Here is a 22,436-nt window from a genome sequence, read left to right as displayed (position 1 = left end):
TTGGGTACATGGACCAACTCAGGAAGAGCATAATAACTGAATCAGTGATCCTTAAGAATCCTGTCAATTGTGCAGAATTGATTGATTTGCCCCCCCCCCCCACACACACACACACACACACACACACACACACACACACTCTTGGCTCTACCGCTCACCTGGTTCCAATGTCGTCAGTCTGCCCCAGTCACCATGGTAACGAAAGCTTGGTTAGTGTGCGTGTTATGTGCTCTTAAGGCATTTTGATTAAAGCATGTCACAGACAAGTTATTAAGACATCTCGGGACGGTTTTAAATTATGGGAAAAAAATGAATTATGTCTCTTTTAATATTTTATCCTTGGCCCATGTGCAAGCGACCCTTTTACAAATTTGTTGGAAACACGGTCGTTTTGGCCAGTTAGGAGCAAAACTGAACAAATGGTGATCGAAACAATTAATCAACCTGATTTTGAGGAGCTGAATGAACAGACTGAAGTGACAAAGTGGTTCCAAAAGTGTCTGACCTGCATGTTTTCTCTGAGGTCCGTGGCCTCCCTCAGCGGCAGCGTAGCAGTCTTAAAGACGTCGTCCAGGGCCTTGATGAGCAGCACCCTCATGCTGGCATACTCCCTGCTCCTTTTGCCCTTGCGCACAGACAGACCTCTCTTGTGGGGCTTGCCACCACCCCTCCGGTTGGTGATGGCCACATGGACGAAGAGCAGGGTGTGCGGCAGGACCTCGCCAGTGAGCGACTGCAGCGGGATGTGGCGAAAACCCGGCTGCAGGCACTCGAAGGGGATGGTGTACTGGCCGATGAACTCGTCCCCTATGTAGTCATCATCCAGCACCACAAAGCGCACCATGGCGAGCTCGGGCAGGTTGATTTGGAACTCAAAGCTCTCGTCAAACAGCGGATTGTCCCCGTTCTGATTGACCGTCTTAGTCCTTTGCTCAGCACAGTCGGCAGGAATGCCGTGAATTTCCACGTACACGTAAGGATCGACCACATCCCCTTTGGCACCTGAGCCTTTGGGCTTGGGGAAGTTCTGTCCACTGATGATCTTAATGTGCAAGAGTTGTGGAGAGACACCAGGCACTGAGTCTTTTGTGTTGGCACTGAAATACGACACCTGCTCACGCATAATTGCCGGCCGCAGGACGTAACCGCAGTTCCCATTCTGCCGGAACCAGCCAATGTTCAAGTCCATCATAAGACCGGGAGTTTGGTAGTTCATCGCCACGATCTGGCAACCGCACTTCCAGAAGTCCTGCGGGTTCATGTTGCTGGAGTCGATGCGCATTGGACTGGGGTAAACCCGTGCCAGGAACTTCTTGTTGTAGTTAACAAACTCTCCAGGAAAGTCACTTGCGCAGCGGCCGGCAAACACCTCGTTGAACGAGCAGAGCTCCCAATGCTTCTGGCCCTGGAATGATGTTGGGAAATCCTTGAACTCCACGGACTTGCACAACGTGACCAGATCAGAAAGGTCCTTAGACAGCTGGAACTTCTTGGGCGCGACCGTCTGTTGTTCGGGCGAGTCGATGCTCATTCTCTGCGACATCTCCGCCCCCTCATCCTCATCTGTCACCTCCCCCTCAGAGGCAGTGCAGTTGGTGCCGAGTTTCTTACCCTTCAGCAGGATCTTTCCCTTCAGATCTGAGGGGGATGGGAGGTAGCAGTCATCAGATTTAGGGGGATCCAGGCTGAGTTTATCTCCCAGGATCTTCTTGAGGTGCTGAAACATGACCTTCTGCTGCCTCAACGAGCAGTGGTTCTCCAAACACAAGATGAGTGGGAACTCAGACGCGACAAAGGCATACTTGTTGACCACGTCAATGACGCTGCGAAAGACAATCTGCGAGGTCATGGTGTGACCGGTGTAAATCACAGGTTCATTATCAGGTCCGTCCCAAACGTCCAGCTCGACACTGCGACAGCCCATCTTCAGGGCACGGATGTACCCAGTCACGTCAGAAGGACCCCTGAACTGATCTTCTATAAGATACGTGTTGTGAGACGCATTGATGTAGTAGTGTGACAACGGCTGGTTCATGTCTTGGCACACGGTTTTGTGCTCGGGGTCAAATATGTGGCACTCTGGAGACAGAAGATAGTTGGTGAATCCGTCCAGAGAGAGCCAGCCTCTGAGCCGACCCTCCTTGGATGGCTCGTATTTCTGGATGACCTCGACGCTGGTGTCCTCACTGACTTGTGCCATGCCCTGCTCGGCCTCCAGGAATATCATTAAGTCCTTCGTGTCCAGAAACTCCTTGTTGCTGGAGAACTGTACGAAGAGAAAATAGATTTCTGGCCTTGTGCAGAGGTCATGAAAGACCTCTACGAATTCGTCTCTCGTCACCTGAGAGCCGACCTTGTCTTTTACTTTGTGAAGCTCCTTGAACTTCAGCTCGATTTTCAAATTTTTAAGTCCTGGGTTCAACTTTTTGACCAGCTGCACAGCAGCGCATATTGTTATCTGTTGACTGTTGTTACCATCCACTTCGCTAAAAAGTTCACCGAGCCAGGACGATCGCATGTTATTCTGACTGCTCTCTATCATGTTCAGCGTATGTTTCCCGTCGGAGATCAGGTACCTTAGGCCCGTAATCCAGGTGTTGGCTACGTCTGCAGTGTTGGCCACCAAGTCCAAGGACTCATAGTTCTCCCCAAATATGATGGAGAACGCACAGTCCTCTGAGATCTGATCGTAGGTTCCGTTGGTTCTAAAAGTATCCGTGTTCTTCCCCGTGCGAACCTCCTTGATAGACTTGATGTCGATCTTGGCCTTGTCAGACTCCTTCTTGGAGGGCTCCCACCGCAGGGACTGCATGTCAGCATCCAGCAGGAAATAACGGTGGTAGATGCGCGAGTTGGAACGCACCTTTTTCAACTCTGAGCCATCCACCATGGCGGTGATGCAGTCGCTGGCGCTGCTCATCTTCTTCTCGGTGGGCATGCTGCTGAATGACACAGTCTTCTTCCTCTCCTTACGTTGTCTTGAGGAATCCTGTGAATTAAAAAAAAAAAACTTGTGTAAAGGGGATAGATTGACTGAAAATGAAAATTTGAAAGATATGTCTCTGAGCAAGTTATTTTGAATTTTTGACTCATTGGTTACTGTGATGTCACAAACTTATTTATAGAGTAACTGCCCCCACGATGAGTTTGACATTGACTTGGCACTTAGGCTGGCCGAAGATCCAGAGCCACTCAAGCCTCAACCGGACAACACTGTGCAAAACACTAATGTCAACACCAACAGGTAAACTGAGCTGGTTTGAGTTTTGTTGGATGCACAGATTAGTTTCTGATAAGTGGCAAATACTTGACTCCTCTGTGAAGTTGCCAATGCAGTGGGGTTTGTGGGATGGGGTAGCTATTTTTTCTCGTCAATGTGTCCGCTTTATGCAGCAAATACATAGATCCGCTACACTAAGTGTAATCTGGTGGCTTGGTGATGAAGTGTTGCCTCAACGAGGAAACATGTTAAATGTTGTCTTTGTAGGGCTAGCACATGCTTTGTATTCCGCAATCACTTTTTTACATTGGGGGCTCGGCCCACTAACTCTGCCCCTAGTCATCATGGTAATGAAATCTGTACTTGCACTGGCCTAGCAATATATGGTGTGGGGTTATGGTGGGTTCATTTGCATGAGACAGGACCGCCCGCTCAAACCTGCCTAATTTAGAAATAGCATGCTATAATTTATTATCCTTGGGGTATTTTGACAAAAGCAGGTAGATATGACTGTTATTGAGTTACATAGGAACTGTTTCATATTGTGAGAAAAAAAGAGTAACATGTCTTCTTTAGGGCATGAAATTACAGCCAAAACTGCCAGCAGCCTAGTCATCTCCTGAACTGGGAACATATTTTGGACATCTGACGTTAGCGACGGACTACAAGCACCTGTCACTGTACATTACTGAAGTTCCTTTCAGGAGAGAAAAGTTACCCACACGAATCAACTCAAATTCCCCAGGCAGCGTTGACATTTTCAGTGAACCCAGTTCCTTTTTTTCCCCTTTTTTTATTTCCCCCTTCGTCGCCACAGCAGCAGGTTCAGCACAAGGGCAAACATATATATTGGGAACTTTGCGGAGTTCAGTGAAAGTAAAATTGCTCTCCAGCTGCCAGGTAAATGCTCTTTTTCTGCTCATTTCCATTTGGGTGTTCAAAAAAAAGGATCCAAATCTCCGTAGTCTAATACTGTTATCGTCAAACTCATAGGATTCATTGATATCAAGTGTTTTATGGATTTTTAGCACCACTTACAGCAACTAAAATCAAACTTTTTCCTGTTCTTATGGACAGAATCCTCAGGTTTAAGGAAGCCAAATAAAAACAACACATTTTAATAAATAAAATATATTAGGATTGGGCAATTTTGGCTTATACCAATCTTTTAACAACGCTGTTAAATTGTTTATTAGTACATCAAAAAAATTTCCATGTGTAAATAGGGCCAGCTGTGTGTTTAACCATCAAAAAATGTGTTACATTGGTGTTTACCGTACCAATTACATTTTTTAAAAAAAACAATGTCAATTTGATGCCCAACATAAAAGGGCAGTTCGCAATTTCTGTATTAATATTCATGATATATAAAACAAATATGAAACAGTAAATAATGTCAAATTATTTAACATGCTTTCCAAAGAATATAGTTGAACATGGTGTCTGTGGCATTTTAAGACCCTTTCAGAGTACAAGTGTCACTTTTAAGGATAGTAAAGGTCTTGATTCAGGAAATTTTAAGAATTTATTTTTTTACTTTTGAAGTATCTGAGAACTGCCCCCCCCCCTTTCAAACCCCACCCCTCCCCAAACTCTATAAATCCATCTAGATTATTCAATATCTGTACATTGTGATCTTACACAGCCACACTTACCACTAATGTTGACTAACAACAAGTCACATTCCACTTGCTGAGTGTATGAATTAAATAGTTAAATGCATGAGCGCACATCATCCTTATGACCAGGGGAAAGAATGCAAACATGTTAACGCAGAGTCAAAACAGCGGCGTGCTAATGGTTTGTGTCTACTTCCTGTAGATTAACCTCCACTTCCTTAAGGTCAGAATTTTTTTTCTGTCCTGCCTCACTGATCTACTCCCTCCTAGGCATCGTTCCCTTAAATTTTCTAATGCAAATAGTTTTTCTAAGGCGGGGGGCCATTTGAGCAATCCAGGAAACGAGAGGGTGAGGCGAGGAACACTTGTGTAACTCAGTTAACACTCCAGCTGATGCAAGAATAAGCAATGTGCACACACACACACACACACAAACACACACACAGTCACACACATCAGCAACAGTTGTAAGAACATCTCCAACATGCCAGCGGTTCCCACACCTGGCATACGCCCGAACACAGGAAGTGACAACGAGACCCTCTCTCAAGAGTTAGGGGTTGGAAATAAATTAATAAACACACAACTTTTTGTGCTGAATAAACAAAACACCTTGGTCTTCTCGGAGCCAGGACGTGACGGTCACATGAGATGAGACAAGCGTCAGCTGTGTGACTGGCTTATGAATGCTCAATGTAGACATTTATCAACATCAGCATGAGACCCCATTCATGATGGGAAAGGTGGGGGGAAAAAGGAAGCGAGATGGGAGCTACCAGCGATGAACATTTGATTTATATCCCTTGATCAACAAAGAGGGAGATTAAGAGAACTATTAAAGTCCCTCTAAAGCGCAAATAAATGTCATCTGGACATACCAGAGGAGAATGTTAACAACCCTGGCAAATTTAAATGATTAAAAAAAAATTGGCAACTATATATAGTGAGACATAAAAATGGTGAAAAATCATGTTCTCTTCAAATAAGGGTAAACGAGTAAAGCATTAACTGCATATCTCCTCAACCCTATCGTTTCCCTGCTACTGAGGGAAACTGCTCTCTGATTGGGGAAAATGTCAGTAAAAAAATAAATAAATAAATTCCACCAATGAGCTCATAGGGGCCAAAATTCCAAGAGGTTCTCCAAGTCAACACGTCAAAATTACCATGGCGTTTCAAACAGCGTCACATGCCCTAAAAACTTGACTTAAATACTGCAAAGGGAACATTAGTCATGAAAAGAGCAGTATGGGCAGTAAAACAATTGTCTTTTTCCTGATTTTATTTGTTATGGAGGATTTTACTGGTATTTGAAGTGGTCACAGTCAACAACAAGCGGTCACAGTCAAACAGAGCCGCAATTCCCATCATCAGGAACGGTGCTGCTGTAAGCCTGTTTGCCTATAAGATGCAACAGTCACGCACTGACATTCTCCTTCAATTAATGTCTCGCTGCGACTGAAAACAGTCCACCACGAGTCCACACAAGGGACAACAAACACCAAATGACAAAAACAAATTTAGAAAAAATACAACGCTCAAACAGCAGAGCTCTTGAATACGGGTGCCTAGTTCACATTAATTCACTTTTCAAATTCTTTAATAGATAAGTTGTTTTCTGAAATGCTCTTGTGAGCAGGAATGAAAAATGCAAAGGTGGCCATCGCCATGATCAAACACCTGCTAATTTGCAAGTGTTTAACCCTGGCAGCCAGATGGACCAGTTCTATCTTTTCACACTGCAGACAGTAAACACGCCACCGGGCCGGCAAACACTATGTCTTTTGCTGTAGTCGTGTGGTGTACAAATGCAGTCCAGAAGTCACACCCCTGTTGTTGTTGCAGAATTGATACTATAGAACGCGGTTTGCGTTTTGCTCACCACATCCTCCATCATCACTTCACGGGAGTGAAATGAATGTTTAAATTTAACCCTCAGGCCTTGTTCAATTTCACTACACTTTCAGCCTAGTCCATTTTTTAAGATGTGTCATGATTTTTTATTCTTTAAAACTACGCATGGTTGGGGAGTGGTTAAAAATACCCCAAGAGCGCAGCGACGACTCATCCATGAAGTCACAAAAGACCCCACTACAACATCCAAAAAACTCCAGGGCTCACTTGATTCAGATAAGGTCAGTGTTCATGACTCCACCATAAGAAAGAGACTGGGCAAAATGGCCTGCATGGGAGAGTTGCAAGACAAAAACCACTGCTGCGCAAAAAGAACATGAATGCTCATCTCAATTTTGCCAGAAGACATTTTGATGATCCCCAAGGCTTTTGGGAAAATACTCTGTGGTTTGACAAGACAAAGGTTGAACTTTTTGGAAGGTGTGTGTTCTATTACATCTGGCGCAAATGTAACACCACATTTCAGAACAAGAACATCATAGCAGCAGTAAAATATGGTGGTGGTAGTGTGATGGTGTGGGTGTATTTTGCTACTTCAGGACCTGGAAGACTTGCTGTGATAAATGGAACCATTAAGTCCGCTGTGTACCAAAAAGTCCTGAAGGAGAATGTCCGGCCATGAGTTCGTGACCTGAAACTGAAACGAACTTGGGTTCCGCAGCAGGACAATGATCCAAAACACACAATCAAGTCCACCTCTGAATGGTTGCATAAAAACAAAATGAAGACTTTGGAGTGACCTGAATCCTACTGAGATGCTCCTCCATGACTTTAAAAAGGCTTGAAAACCCTCCGATGTGGCTGAATTCCAACAATTCTGCAAAGATTGAGTGGGCCAAAATTCCCCCACAGAGCTGTAAGAGACTCATTGCAAGTTATGGCAAACGCTTGATTACAGTTGTTGCTGCTAAGGGTGGGCCAACCAGTTATTAGGTTTAGGGCGCAATCACTTTTTCACACAGGGCCATGTTGGTTTGGATTTTTTCGTCTTTGACTAATATTTAAATTTGTTGGAGATGGGAAACATTTAAGTATGACAAACATCCAAAAAAAGAAATCAGGAAGGGGGCAAACGCTTTTTCATACCACTAAGTATGATGTTAAAACAATATAAACATACTGTATATACTGTATTGGTACAGTTGGCCGGCTAAGTCTTGCTTATGCTTAAAACCTGATAACCTGGGGGACGGGACGGGGGGGAAGACGACAAAAAACTAAAATGTTCAAGTCTAGAATGAAACGTTTTAATTCAATTGTATGATTCAATCAAGTAAATAAGGAATTTAAAAAAAAAAATTCATGGTTTCAACTGGCTTTATGTGGCCACAATAGAGCCAAAAGGTACAATTTGATGTAGACAGGATATCATTGTTATAGCTAAAGAGCTGAAGTTGTAAATAATAAAATCTGACAAAAATCCCCACCCTTTGGAAGTTTCATTACATTTGAAAATTTATTAAAAGAAAATTGATAAAAAGGAAGTGAGGTGGACACAAGTGGCTAGCATAAAGCCCACAAGGTGAAAGCAATGTGTTCATTTGTTGATTTAATTCATCAATGAGATGATGTTGCTTTTAAATAGATGGAGGCTAAATTGTCTTCACAACTCCCGAGTAAACAATAGAAGAATAGGGCAATTCAGGCCAGACTGGTTTGCTGCAGTGTAAAGGAAAACAAGAAGTATGTCCTGCAGTGTTTGGTTTGGTGTGGATGATTGTAATTATCACGGTAAATATTGTGACACTGACACCTACAAAGACAAAGTGAATAGTGTGGATCTACAATGGAAAATTTAGAACCACAAAACTTTAATTTCAGTTTATTTTTAATGTCATGACAGGTGGCTTACGTAATTGAATATGAAAACTGCTACAAGTCGCAATTTTCTAAAAAGAAAAGATTTAAGCTTACGCTACCGTTATATGACACTTGGCTTTTGGATTTCAATGTGAAGTGGTTGAGCTTGAAATTCCGCCCACCGTTTTGCAAGAATTGTTTTTTAAAAAAAGTTACAATTGTCTGCCCTCTAAAATGAATGTAAAATTTAAACAAATAGGAATTGTTACACTATCCAGTGTCCGAAGCTATCCAGATTCTTCCAAGGAGCAAATATTTTCGAACATTCACCACTAATACGAATTTTCTATTTCTGCCACCCAAAATTAATCTAAAACAGTAAGAAAATTAAAGGGAGTTCATAATTTTCAAAAACAAAACAACAACAAAAAAACTTTTCAGATTTGTCAAAACTGTCAGCATAACCTGACAGCAACATGGCAAATTATCTGTGGGAAAAAAGCAAAATAAATAATCCATCTTGTACCTCTACTTTATTTTAACCACCAAAGCCAAAGGAAAAACAGCCAAAGAGAGACAGAACGTGTGACTCACAAGGTGTCAATCATTTGCCACGCAGTTAGCAAGCACACTCGTCGCGGGCACACCCCCACACAGTCTCACGCTGACCTGTTACGTTGGGCTTCAGGAGCTTTGCTGAAACTATGGTGGTATATCCACCTCATTTGGCAACAACTAGGCTTGCTAAGGCTAGCAAACAGAAGGAGGGCGATTGGACTTCAGGCAGGTGAGAGGATTCAGGAGCAACAAGCAATTAGCAACATTTCTGCTCGACGGGTAAGTTTGTCACCTCTTTTTGATTTTTAAATGATTATACATTCCCCAAAATAAAACTTTAAAGTAATACCATTTAGTGAAGAAACACTCCATTACGAATAAGTCATGCTACCAATGTAGCAGCCATGGCTTACGTCAGCTTGTTTACAGTGCACTTTACGTACAGTGCACGTCTTGTACACAATTGAGGAGCACTGTTTTAGTAAGAGACTCGACGCTGAGAGGGATAAGTGAAGTGAAGTTACATCCAAATGGTGCTGACAGTTTTAACACTGCAAACTCCCCCTTTAATTGTTCATCAATTTATCCAGAGACCAAAATTATCCAGATTTCAACATGGAGCAAATTTTTTTCAAGGATGCATCTCTTATATAAAGGGTGTCCATGAAGTCTCTCTACAATTTGAAAAATGTATTACAACAGTTCATTACATCAATGTTATTCATTCAATTGATACGTTTTTAATCTCATTGTAAATGAAATATACAGGTTCATGAAATTTTGTTTCGGATTAATTTCAGTCAGAAAGAAGACTTTATGGTCACCCTGTACGTTTTATGTTTTTTTTGTATTCACAGTGGATATAATAAAAAAGTCTACACAACCATGTTGAAGTGCCAGGTTTTAGTGACATAAAAAAGATTATTTCAAAACGCTGTATAACCTGTACAATTTAAAATGGACTATAACAAAATCTCTCAAACACATGGGAAAATGTGTTATGGTCTGATGAAACCTCAGTTTAACATTTTGGCCATAGTTCCAAAAAGTGTGTTTGGCACAACCAACACTGTTCATCACCAAAAAGAACACCACACCTACAGTGAAGCATGGTGGTGGCAGCATCATGAACCCAAAAATACCTTTTTATATCCACCGTATCTTTTACTTGACCAGGTGAAACAGTAACCACAGAAAAAAAAATTTTTTATAAATGACTTTAGTACGTAAACAGCTGTATTGAAATCAGACGGATTGGGCATAGTAGTTCTCCTATCTCGTGAAATAAGACAGAGGACAATACAATTGAAGTATTGACCAATGGATTGACATAACACAATGACGTGCGTCAGTTTTTAGGCTGTTATTCCTTTAAGTGTTGTCTTAATGTCATTTTAACGTCACATTTGAGTATGGCTGGGCGTGAAGTGACTCATGCAATGTTTATCCATCTGTGTTGGCAAAGCAAAAGGCCACAAAAGCACGCCATGATTTCAAAACTGACTCATCATGCATACCAATTATGTCCCGTGCAGATTCACAGGGGCTCTCGATGGTATTGTGTGATTAGGGGACTCTTGTTTTGTTTTTTGTTTTCAGGCCACCGAGCATTGCAGCTTTGGAGGGTTAAAAAAAAAAAAAAAAAAAAGGGCATTTGAATGTGTGGCAGTGACCGTCGATGCTTCGCGTGGAAACTTCTGGACTGGAATGAGAGCAGCAACAGAGTCAATTTGTGGTCAAAATCATCTCTTTTTTTAAAAAATAAAAATAAAAATTAAAAAAAATTATTAAAAAAGAGGCCATGAAGTGGGTCTATTATTCATTCAGAAAGTATATAGCTCAGGGGCGGTAAATACCAGAGATTAAACTGCACTTTGCCAGCCTGGGAAATTCTCTGGCAGCAAGAGATTTTTTGGGTCTTTTACACGATATTCATGTCAATATTACCTCAATGAATCTCAACAATATAGTCGCCGGCCTATAACAGCAGCAAAGTGGACAGTAGCAGCACACCAGAATAATTAACATGAAAGAATCATGAACAGGGAGTGCTCAGCGTCCATTTCTATGGCGTCGACATAAACTGTCATTTGTATACAAGTCAGGCCATTAATTCATTGGGAAATTACATAAACTCTAGCTTTAAAACACCTGTAAAGTGAATTGAGAGATTTGTTTCGAAAGACATACACATTTGAAGATAATTACTGAAAATGTGTCAAGACTGAGAACTATGGAATACTCTATTATCGAGATATAGCATTACCACCATTACAGTTTACCTGATTTTTGGGGGGCACAGCAAAATCGGGCCCAAACTATGAAAGAACTTGAACGCCTTTGTTCACCTAAGCGTTTATCTGGCGCAATTGCATAGGGGGGGGGTCCAACGTGACAGCTTGTGTGTGGACAGGCGCTTCAGGCTGGCTGTGATGTCACGGTGAGAAAGGTGATAGCGCCAGGAGGGGATAGGGTCCGTGGGGGGAAGAGTCCGACTTGACAGCCAACGTGTGGACCGGGGCTTTGTGCTGGTGTGGCCGCTTGAGGGGGGCCTAGTTGTCGGACGTGAGTGCTCGGACGTCAAAGAGAGAAGGCGGGAGAGCGAGGGGAAAGAAAGAAGAAAAAAAACTCAAGACGTGACAGCCAGCGTGTGGACAGACTTTTTTATTTTTTTTATTTATCTAAGATATTTTATTTATTGTTCTACATTTCAATGCCAATGTTCAATAGTCTTTCAAATTAAAAGTGAATTGTTCTTAAAAAGGATGTACTTGAATTATTATGCTCTTATATTATGTCAGTGGCATTAAAAAAAAAAAGATACTATTGTTTATCGTGAGTTTGGGGGGAAATATATCACCCTAAAAAATCTGCTTTTGTGAAAGGCCAAGTCACAGAACACAGTATTCAGTGAGTCTTGAAAGATCAGTCAAAATTCTCTATAACTGGCAAAATGGGGCTTTGAAAACAGCTGGTAGTGAATAAGTTATTAATTTGTCAGGAAAACTTACAAACTCCCATGTTTTCAGGGAGTTTTATTTGGAGATGAATGATGCCGTAAACCATCGTTTGTGGTATGTTTTTCATAAAGTATGTCAGTGTAAAACACAGGAAACCTTAAATATAACACGCATGGTTGTCATCCGGATGGGCTACAGGAGAAGATGAATGTTCAACTAATCGATTACTAAATCTCTCGCCTGAACTGCAATTCCGCACAGTTAATTAATTTTTACACCCTGTACCTACTGTCATGTAGCCATTTGACGTGGCACCCCCTCTCATAACAACCAAAAGAGAGACATCACATGACCAGAAGAGAGTTTGAAGTTGACTTGTAAGAGAACATTTTGCAAATCTGGGATGGATAAACAGACATTGGCCAAAGTTCCTTTTACTGAGCTCAGTTATTAACCCTCCGCCAACACTACATGATGAACCAAGCGAGTGAAACCACACACACACACACACACACGAGTATTATGCACAAATTCATGCAATTCTCGCATGAAGTTTAGTCAGATGAAAAGCACATTAAAAGGAGACATATTGTGCATTTGTTTCACAATTAAAAACAGTTCACAGATGACTTAACATCAAAATTATTACACTTCACACACTGTCAACTGGCGTGCCGATGCAGCGTACTGTACAGGTCGCCAAACAACAAACACCCACCCACCCACTGTGTCGACGACTTCACCGACCTACCAATTGGTACGTGCCGGTTATCAGAAGCCTAATGCTGTTCATTAATGCTAATCTCTACAGCCAACAAAACTCAATGCAGCTCTACGGACTCTGGCAATCGCTTACAAATAGCTCAATCTTTACTCACCCTAGCTGCCAAGTCGTTGGGCGGAGAAACTTGCTCGAGGAGCTTTTATTATTTAATATAGCGTAAATTTGACTTGCCGTTTCAGCAAATTGAGAAGGGCAAGCTCACAAATGCCTTTACGAAAATAAAGAAAATTTTATTTTGTTGTCGAATTTCACACTTGATGGGCAAGCACTCCAACAACAAACAAAAAGACAGTGCCCTACTTACAAACATTCAGATTTCGAACATTCGGACATACGGACTGCCGTGTTAGCAAAATTTTTGTTCGCAATACTTCCACGAGTTGTACTGCGCCAAATGCACACCGCACCATCGCTGCAGCATTAGTTTGGTAACAACTGTTTGCTTGTGCTCAACCTGTTTGTAACTCCTCTGTCAAGGTTTTACCGAGATATAAAATTTGTAGACCACCAGATCTGGCCCTGAAACTTTTGACCATCAGGAAAACTAAACATTGCTTCACGAGGTGGGTGTCATTTTTAACTGCAATTGCAGATGGCGCTGCATCAGAAACAGTTGGAGGTTGTTCCTAAAACCATGGCAGAAGGAAAGAGCTGCAAATTTACCATTCCTGAATGATCACAATGGTACTACCTCTGCCTCAATTTTAGCCATGAAAAAATACTGGTGTTTTGTGTTTATATATAACAAAACCCTTCCGGCTTAGGAATAATTCAAGAGACAAACAGCCTTCAGGAACATGCCTTGATCGTAGGTACAGTAGAAGCCCTTACCTACATTTACAACCAAAACTGTCAAATCAGATTTCAGCCTCAATGCGTGTGCGTGTGTGTGTGTGTGTGTGTGTGTGTGTGTCTGTGTGTGTGCCTCAATCTAATTTGCCCATGTTCTTCACAATCAGTAGTACTGACCCATGTGATTTCAACTACATTAGCAATGGGACTGTTTTCAAAATCATCCTCACAGGGCCAACCAGGTGGCCCCTTGGTGACATCACATTTTTGCATCCTCTAGTTGGTTGGTCAGCGAAAAACTTGTTACAGCCATGTTCGAGTAGCAAAACACACCTGCAGCGATCTTTACACATTATTACATTTAATAATCAGTGTCTTGGAGAGTATGTAGTACTGATGGTTTGCGACGAGATAGTGGTACTATTGAGATGGGCAAGAGGTCGTCTAAATCCAAGGTACCAAATGCATGGGCCGCCCCTGAACAAGTCACTTTTCCATGTATCTCATTTGAAGCCGAGTATTGTGGCAACAGTAGAACAAAACATCATTACTGGTTGGTGGAATCGTTTTCAGCGGGTTTCGACATGCGAGAGGCTGGACTTGTGTGTGCTGTCATCATCTTTGCTACCTGTTAGGCAAGATGAAATTTGACTAATGTTTGCAAAATAGTTAAAAGTACACATTGTACTTACTGGTGCAAAGAAGCCATTCAAGGTGTCATGCTCATGGGTATGTGTTAGTATAAAAGTCATTAGTGGAAATGATCAAAAAGGTTTTCCTGGAGCACAGGTGGAGGCTGACTTCCATATTTCTACCCACCTTGATGATGCTGCTCCTACGGGGCATGTCCGCCTTGTTGTCGGGCTCGACGAAGGCTTCCACGCCCCTGCCGCCGCCACCTTGGCCGACCATGTTGTCTTCACACATTCCACAGTCGCCGTTCGACACCGAGCCCTCGCCGGGCGTCTTCGCCGCCGCCTGCACGCCCACCGCGTGATCCAGCAGGCTGGCCCCGTCCTCTTCGAACTCCGCCATGGGCGCGCGCGCGCACACACACACACACGCACGCACGCACGCACACACACTCACACTCTCACTCTCTCTCTCTCTTTCTCTCTCTCTCTCTCCCTCTGTTCGCTCACACACACACGGTTCCAAAAATCCTCCTGGTTCGGATTTAGTCCAATTTCCTGCTTTGGTACATCCCCGCGGGGTGCTGCTTCTCGATCATCCGCCGCCGGGTGCTCGGAGCGGAGGCGTGAACGCGAGGCGACGGCGGAGGAACCACTGGCGGTGTCGGCACGCGACACCGTGACATCGGACCCAGCATGTAGCGAGCTATTGAGCCAAAATACAAACCAGACGGGTGGATACGTGCCGCTTTTAACGGCTAACCTCCCCGCGGTTATAGTCACCGGGGGAGCTCCGCTTCGTCAGCGGCGTTGTGGCTGTCCCGTGTAGGGGGGTGCGGGGGGTGTGGGTGGGAGTGGGAGGGGGGGGCGGTCGGTGAGTTCACAGCTGCTCCGGCTAGTTAGCTCCAGATAGCCACCTAGCCAGCTACCCAGCCAGCCGGCTGGGGACACCAACTTTACTTGAAAACTTTGGAGGGCCCTCAAAAAAGAAAGGGAGCCCACCACCACCTCCGCCAGCAGCACCACCGGGGGAGGAGACCTTCCTTCTTTCGGTGTACAACAAATGTGCGAGCAGCAGATGGGACGTTCAAGCCGCGACTACCCCAATCATACGTACACGCGCACACAAGTTGTGCCGCCTCGTGAACGCGCGCCGGGCAAAAACAGGATGTGCTGTCAATCAAAACTCATTATTATGACTGCAATTGCTCTTTCGTCTTTTTTAAGTGTCATAGCAAATAGAGAAGACGCCGCATTGAATAGTAATGAAGAGTGATGTTTGTCGAGTCATAATACATGTCACACACGCACATCAAAGTTGTTGTTTTTTGTCACCATCTCAAATGTCGATATTTTGATATTTCATTCGTCAGTCATTATTTCCATTTTACTTCTGTCATTTTTCTTCTTTTTAGATTTTGCCATTTATCATGGCTGTTACCCGGGTTCAATCCCCAGCCCCGCCTGTGTGGAGTTTGCATGTTCTCCCCGTGCCTGCGTGGGTTTTCCCCGGGCACTCCGGTTTCCTCCCACATCCCAAAAACATGGTAGGTTAATTGAAGACTCTAAATTGCCCATAGGTGTGAATGTGAGTGCGAATGATTGTTTGTTTGTATGTGCCCTGCGATTGGCTGGCAACCAGTTCAGGGTGTACCCCGCCTCCTGCCCGATGATACCTGGGATAGGCTCCAGCACTCCCGCAACCCGAGTGAGGATAAGTGACTCAGAAAATGGATGGATGGATGGGACAAAATATTGCAATCACAACACGGTATAAATACACCAGATCAAATGTCGGTATTGTCGCTTTGTGATGGAAACCAAAAAATATATGTATCGCTCATTTTAAGAGTGTGGGACAAAATAACGACGATGCATCGTGTCGTTGTCTGTCTCAGTACAGTATCGCTACAGCAGCATTGATTTGTATTTTCTTTTACACCAGCATCAAACCTCAATGTTGTTCCTGTATGATGGAAACAAACAAAAAACATCCACTCTTTTTAAGAGCGTGGGACAAAATAACGATATCACCATGTATCGTGTTGTTGTCTGTCACAATACGGTATCGATGCACCAGGATCAAATTTCAAAATTTCAGGATTAGGAGTTTTATTTTTCAGAAACAATCTTTTTAATTGGGTGTAAAAAAAAAAAATCTTATTTTAAGAGGAGGGACAAAATATCAATATTACAATGTAACGTATCACTGTCTGTTACGAATCAGATACGGTATGAAACACCACCATCATCTATGTTGTCACTAATCTCATGGGAATGGGAAAAAAATATTGACATTAAAAAATGAATTTTTAATAAACGTCTGTATGAGCCCTGTGCATAACAGGTTGTGCTGAAAATCAAACCTCATTATTGTTAGAATTGTTAGGTGTCAGAGCAAGACATAACAAACAGACATAACAAAGGAAAGAAATAATTTATTTATGTAACTACTTCATGCAAACTATTTCGTTCCCACGATGTAACTACTACTTCATGCGCACGAACTACTACTTTGCAGAGGTGTGGACTCGAGTCATGACTTTAGACTCGACAATATGTTGCAAGACTTGCAACTCGAGTTGGACTTAAACAGCAATGACTCGTGATTTTACTTGAACTTGACCCTGTTGACTTGAATAAAATGTTTACTTTGAGAAGCACTTTCTATGGTTATATGTATCACTTGTTATCATGCTGTAAGAATGTAGGTCAGTCGCAATGTAATGCTGCATAACCTATTCAATATTTTTAAGATCAAAGTGTACCAGGCTAATACTACTATAATTAATAGTCATTACCTTTAAATAGCTTACACCCTGATGGGCAGACTTTTGTATAGGAATTTACCAAGAGGTCATTCTTTCACACACTACCAAAAGTAATGGTTTTATGAAAAGCAAACAACAACAAAAATGTAGAACAAAAATCAGCAAGAAATGTGACAGCTAAATAAAGTATACATTCCAAGAACCACTGTTAACATGCAAGGAAACGACACCGACAATTAACGTCACAAAAAGGACGTTAATCATTGTAAAAAAAAACAATTATTCGCTTTATTTACCGATCGACCGGCACACAGCTAGCATCTATTTGGCATAAAACTACATTCTTCTTTGTGTCCCTTTCTTCGCCTCTTTTTGACGTGATATTTTAACATAGTGCCCCAAAGTGTTCCAAATGAGATACCACAGTTGGATAAAATTGTGCCTTTATAACAAGATGACAAACTTGTGTTTTCCTTTTTTTTTTTTTTTAAATTAATGCCCTATGTTTTTGATACTCACAAGAAATGCTTATTTATATTTGTGTTTGAAATTGCCTCACTAGAAATGTTCGTAGACAAGGAAATGCAGTTTCCAGCTATATGTACAATGTGAATTGAAGAAAAATAGTTGGTTACCTAAAAGAGGAAACCAATTTGTCTGTCGTTAGTAAGTGAGAATGTCTCATTTTCTCTTGTGTAGTCATAATTGCTCTGTAACCAAGCAAAAATATATTTTATCTGTATACTTGATGCCCGCGACCCTAGTGAGGAGAAGCGGCTCAGAAAATGGATGGATGGATGGATGGATGGATGGATGGATGGATGGATACTTGATTATTGATAGAATTGCCTGTAGAATACTCGGTTACTAATTGCAGCACTACTGGATGCAAAGTGGTATTCGTGACAGGTCTGTTTCATGTAACTTCAGAAATAAAGTGAGAAAAAGTAAGCGAAAGCATTTTCATACAATAACTGAAAAGGTACTATTGATTGGCTTTGAAGGTGCAAAACTTTTGATCAGCCCCTTAGTTTTCTTATCAACGTTCAGTGCACTTGTTTATCAAATTTGTTTCGATAAATAAATATGGATTTTAAAATATATCCATCCATCCATTTTTCCGTATCGCTTATCCTCACGAGGGTCGGGGGCGTGCTGGAGCCTATCCCTGCTGAGAGGTGGGGTACTCCCTGAACTGGTCGCCAGGAGATCGCAGGGGCACACATAGACAAACAACCATTGGCACATATATGAAATATATAAACACAGTTTATAATATAGACATATCATCCATCCATCCATCCATTTTCTGAGCCGCTTCTCCTCACTCGGGTCGCAGGCGTGCTGGATCCTATCCCAGCTATCATCAGGGCAGGAGGCGGGGTACACCCTGAACTGGTTGCCAGCCAATCGCAGGGCACATACAAACTAACAACCATTCGCACACACAGTCACACCTACGGGCAATTTAGAGTCCAATCAGACGACGTGGTGTTAACTCTGCATGACTTTTATGTCAAGACCCCAGGTTGACATCCAGTAACATGGTTGGTACTGTTGGCAGAGCGGGCGGGGAGCTGGGAGTTGTGCAACAGCGCCATCTGCCGGTTGAAGAGTGTTAGTGACGTCTACATGATCAGATTTTTGTTTTACAATTCAGTCTGAAAGTGAGGATAAGATGGATGGAAAATGGATGGATAGTTGGATGCTAAATCTTAATTCAATGAATTCATTAATTACAAAACAATGCAGTGGGATGGTGGACGACTGGTTAGCACATCCGTCTCAAAGTTCTGAGGACCCGGATTCAAATCCGGCCTCGCCTATGTGGAGTTTGCATGTTCTCCCAATGCCTGCGTGGGTTTTCTCCGGGTACTTTGGTTTCCTCCCACATCCCAAAAACATGCATGGTAGGTCAATTGAAGACTCTTAATTGCCCCTAGTTCTGAATGTTTATTTGTTTATATGTGCCCTGCGATTCGGTAGCGACCACTTCAGGGTGTGCCCTGCCACTCACCCGCAGTCAGCTGGGATAGGCTCCAGCACGCCCGTGACCCTAGTGAGGAACCGGCACGGGAAAAGGACGGATGGATATATATTCAAATTCATATTTATCTATCAAAACAAATTTGATACATGCATTGAACCGGAAAATGGATGGGTAAAATAATGTAATTACAAACTTTCTAGTTCCTCGAAACTAGAAAGCCTAGTCCTCTGATTTTTTTTAGTCATCTTGCTTAACATTTATAAATATGTATTATGAGCAATGTAATTAATTTATTTTAAAAAAATAATTTCCATATTTAGATTATAATTTTTTCAATAATAAATTCATTAAGAAAATAATGTGAATAGAATATGGGAACCATTAACCCTGATCCTAATACTTTTATCTGCTTGCTTATAATTAATATTTACTATGATCTTTATCATTTATTTATTTGATTTGATGACCCTATTTTGAACTTGTTTTAATATTTAATCACTATATTAATTAAAAAAGGAAAACTTATATAAGGAACTAGGAACCCAATTCCTCCTATTTTTTAAATCTTTGTTATTAGAGTTTAAATTTATTATTAGAGTTTAAATTTAATTTTCTTATTTTAATTGAAATGATGTTAAATATTTAATTAATAAAGTAATTTTATAAAAAGACAATGTGAATAGAATATAGGAACAAGGAACCCTAATCCTCCAATTATTCATTTTTATTTATTGTATTAATTTTAATACATTTTTCTTATTTTAATGAAACAATGTATTAATATTTAATACAAAAAAATAATTCAAAAAAAGAAACATAATAAAAACAGAATATAGAAATACTCCAGACTCTAACTGGAATCACAGGAGGTTTCTTAACAACATAGACAATTTTTAATGATGATGAATAAGTAAACAATATTGAATGTTAGAGTTTTTTTAATGCCACAAAGTAAAGTTGAATGCATTTGTGGTGATGCTGTGTTTCATCTTCCTGCCATAGGAACGATCTCAGTGGTACATTTGTACGGTCATTCCGTCCTGCCAGGAGCTATTTTCGTCTGCTCTTTTTCTAGTAAGTCCTACTGTGTTCTTCTGTTCTTGCTTCTCTTCCTTGTGTAGGTTAACGTTTGTTTTCCTAGTTTCCTTTAGTGTTTTCCTCCTGTGGCCCCCGTCCACCGTCCTTATTTAGGTATCGGTCCACTAGATGGTTTTCACGTTGACCTTCTGTCACGTCACTTTCTGTTAATAGTTGTTTTTTTCACATCAGCGTGCTCCCTTTGTTGAATAAAGTCTGTAAACCTGCATCTTCTGATATTTTGCTTTGGTGTCCAAATATATTGTGTTTGACGCAGCCGTAACAAATAATATACTATGTTCCAATGGACTCTGTTTGTATGTGTTGCTGCTCCGTGTGTTTTAAAGTAGCAGTTGTTTGAAGGTTTATATTTAGTGTAATAGCTATGCCATGAGTCACCACCCCTTTTTAAAACTCAGAGCTACTTTTTGGGTACTGAATAAGGCAAAGGGCAACACGTTTGATATACATGTATCAAATAATAAATTTGCTCAAATTATTTGCTGGGAAATAATCTCATCGTCATAGTGGCCGTTAAGCTTGTCCTCACGAACGCGAATGGTTTGGCAATGCTCTACAATACTGAACGTCGAACTAGCCATCCATCCATCCATCCATTCTCTGAGCCGCTTCTCCTCACTAGGGTCGCGGGCGTGCTGCAGCCTATCCCAGGTATCATCGGGCAGGAGGCGGGGTGCACCCTGAACTGGTTGCCAGCCAATCGCAGGGCACATGCAAACAAACAACCATTCGCACTCACATTTACACCTACGGGCAATTTAGAGTCTCCAATGAATGCATGTTTTTGGGATGTGGGAGGAAACCGGAGTTCCCGGAGAAAACCCACGCAGGCACGGGGAGAACATGCAAACTCCACACAGGCGGGGCCGGGGATTGAACCCCGGTCCTCAGAACTGTGAGGCAGACGCTCTAACCAGTCGTTCACCGTGCCGCCAACGTTGAACTATTCTAGATTTTTTTTCAAAATATTGTAATTTCTAAATTTACACCAATGCATGTGTTTACTTACTGGGAAGTGGCACTTTTTTTTTGTTTTTTGTTTTTTGTTTTTGTTTTGTTAGGATAGCAACATATAAAAAACAACAGACTCACTCTGAACTTTTTATTATTAACAGGCCTCAGAAGAAAAAAGACATCACTGCTTGCTGCTCTTTGATCTGTGCAGGACTGCAAAATACGGCGGTTCAAGACAAAAATGTTTTTGTCTTATTATATATTTGCAGTCTTGTACAGAGGTTGGAGTTAGCGGACTTTTGTTATATGGTTGACGTTATGCCTCTTATTTGAAGAACTGTGAGAGAGTGAGAACAGATGGCATGACATATTTTAAAGCGTGTGTTTTTATGCATTTCAATGTGTCAAGCACAAGATTTGCTGAGATCACATTCTGTTTTGAATTTTTCAGCATGTTGGTTTAACTCCAAATTGTACCACTTTTAGGAGTGTTACATTTGAATGCTCCACTATGATGACGATAAAGTGGTAAATTGCTGCTATACCTAACACCGTGAGTCATAATTTTTTTAAACACACATCCATCCCCATTAAAATGTGAACAAACAAGACCAGGTGGGACTAATCCATATCTCTCGTTTTATCGAGTGAAATGTTGAGAGTGGACCTTCATGTCACTTATTTCTATTTTCATTTTAACAAGCTGACAGTGTGAAAAAGAAGCTTTTGGCAAGCTTATCTTTTTACTCTCTCAAGGCACAATAGGCATCTTGTTTGTTCATTTAGAGTGTGTTCAAACATGCTGCTTTGTTGTTGATTAATGCAACTTGTTGTTTTCCTCACTAAGAACAATACAGTGGTGCCTTGAGATACGAGGGACCCGACCGCTTTGACCTATGAGCATTTTTTTCTTTTTCTTTTCTTTTCTTTTTTTATGAAAAGATACAAGCGCTGTATGATGGCAGTGTACTCGGCTCACTTCAAAACAAGCAGCAGTTTGGCAGATAGTGAACAATTCTTCAGAAAAGACGCTTTAAGCTGTTTGTTGCCACTACCAGTTGAAGTTTACTGTCAAACAAAATAGAAAACAAAGAGAATTACATGTAGTGCATTTAAAAGCAAACTATTTGGCCTTTCGCGAGCTAACGCACAATGAAAAACACTATAGACGGGCTGATGAATAGCATCTCTGTTGAGATTTATAACCCTTTCAACAAAGGATATTTAAACACAAACACCAGAGCAACACACATATGCAGGTAATATAACAATATCCACAGCCATATATTCTTTATCCTCTGTGAATAATGACTAATACTTCTGCTGCTTACTGAGGAGCTGAGA

The 22,436-nt window shown here is 41.6% G+C and overlaps 1 protein-coding gene across 1 annotated transcript in view; it reads right to left on the bottom strand.

Annotated features, from left to right (window-relative positions):
- LOC133401584 (inactive phospholipase C-like protein 2) overlaps positions 1–14,870 on the bottom strand; it is a 32,830-nt gene extending 17,960 nt beyond the window's left edge. Inside the window, exons 1-2 of the mRNA XM_061674759.1 lie at positions 14,467–14,870; positions 506–2,989 (exon numbers count right to left, since the gene is read on the bottom strand). Coding sequence (XP_061530743.1) covers positions 506–2,989; positions 14,467–14,682 — 2,700 coding nt within the window. The 5' untranslated portion in view covers positions 14,683–14,870. The remainder of the gene's footprint in view (positions 1–505; positions 2,990–14,466) is intronic.
- Positions 14,871–22,436: the final 7,566 nt, after the last annotated feature.

Source organism: Phycodurus eques, chromosome 4, assembly GCF_024500275.1.
Source record: "Phycodurus eques isolate BA_2022a chromosome 4, UOR_Pequ_1.1, whole genome shotgun sequence".
Classification (NCBI taxonomy): domain Eukaryota; kingdom Metazoa; phylum Chordata; class Actinopteri; order Syngnathiformes; family Syngnathidae; genus Phycodurus; species Phycodurus eques.
This window is presented reverse-complemented; position numbering and strand designations above follow the sequence as displayed.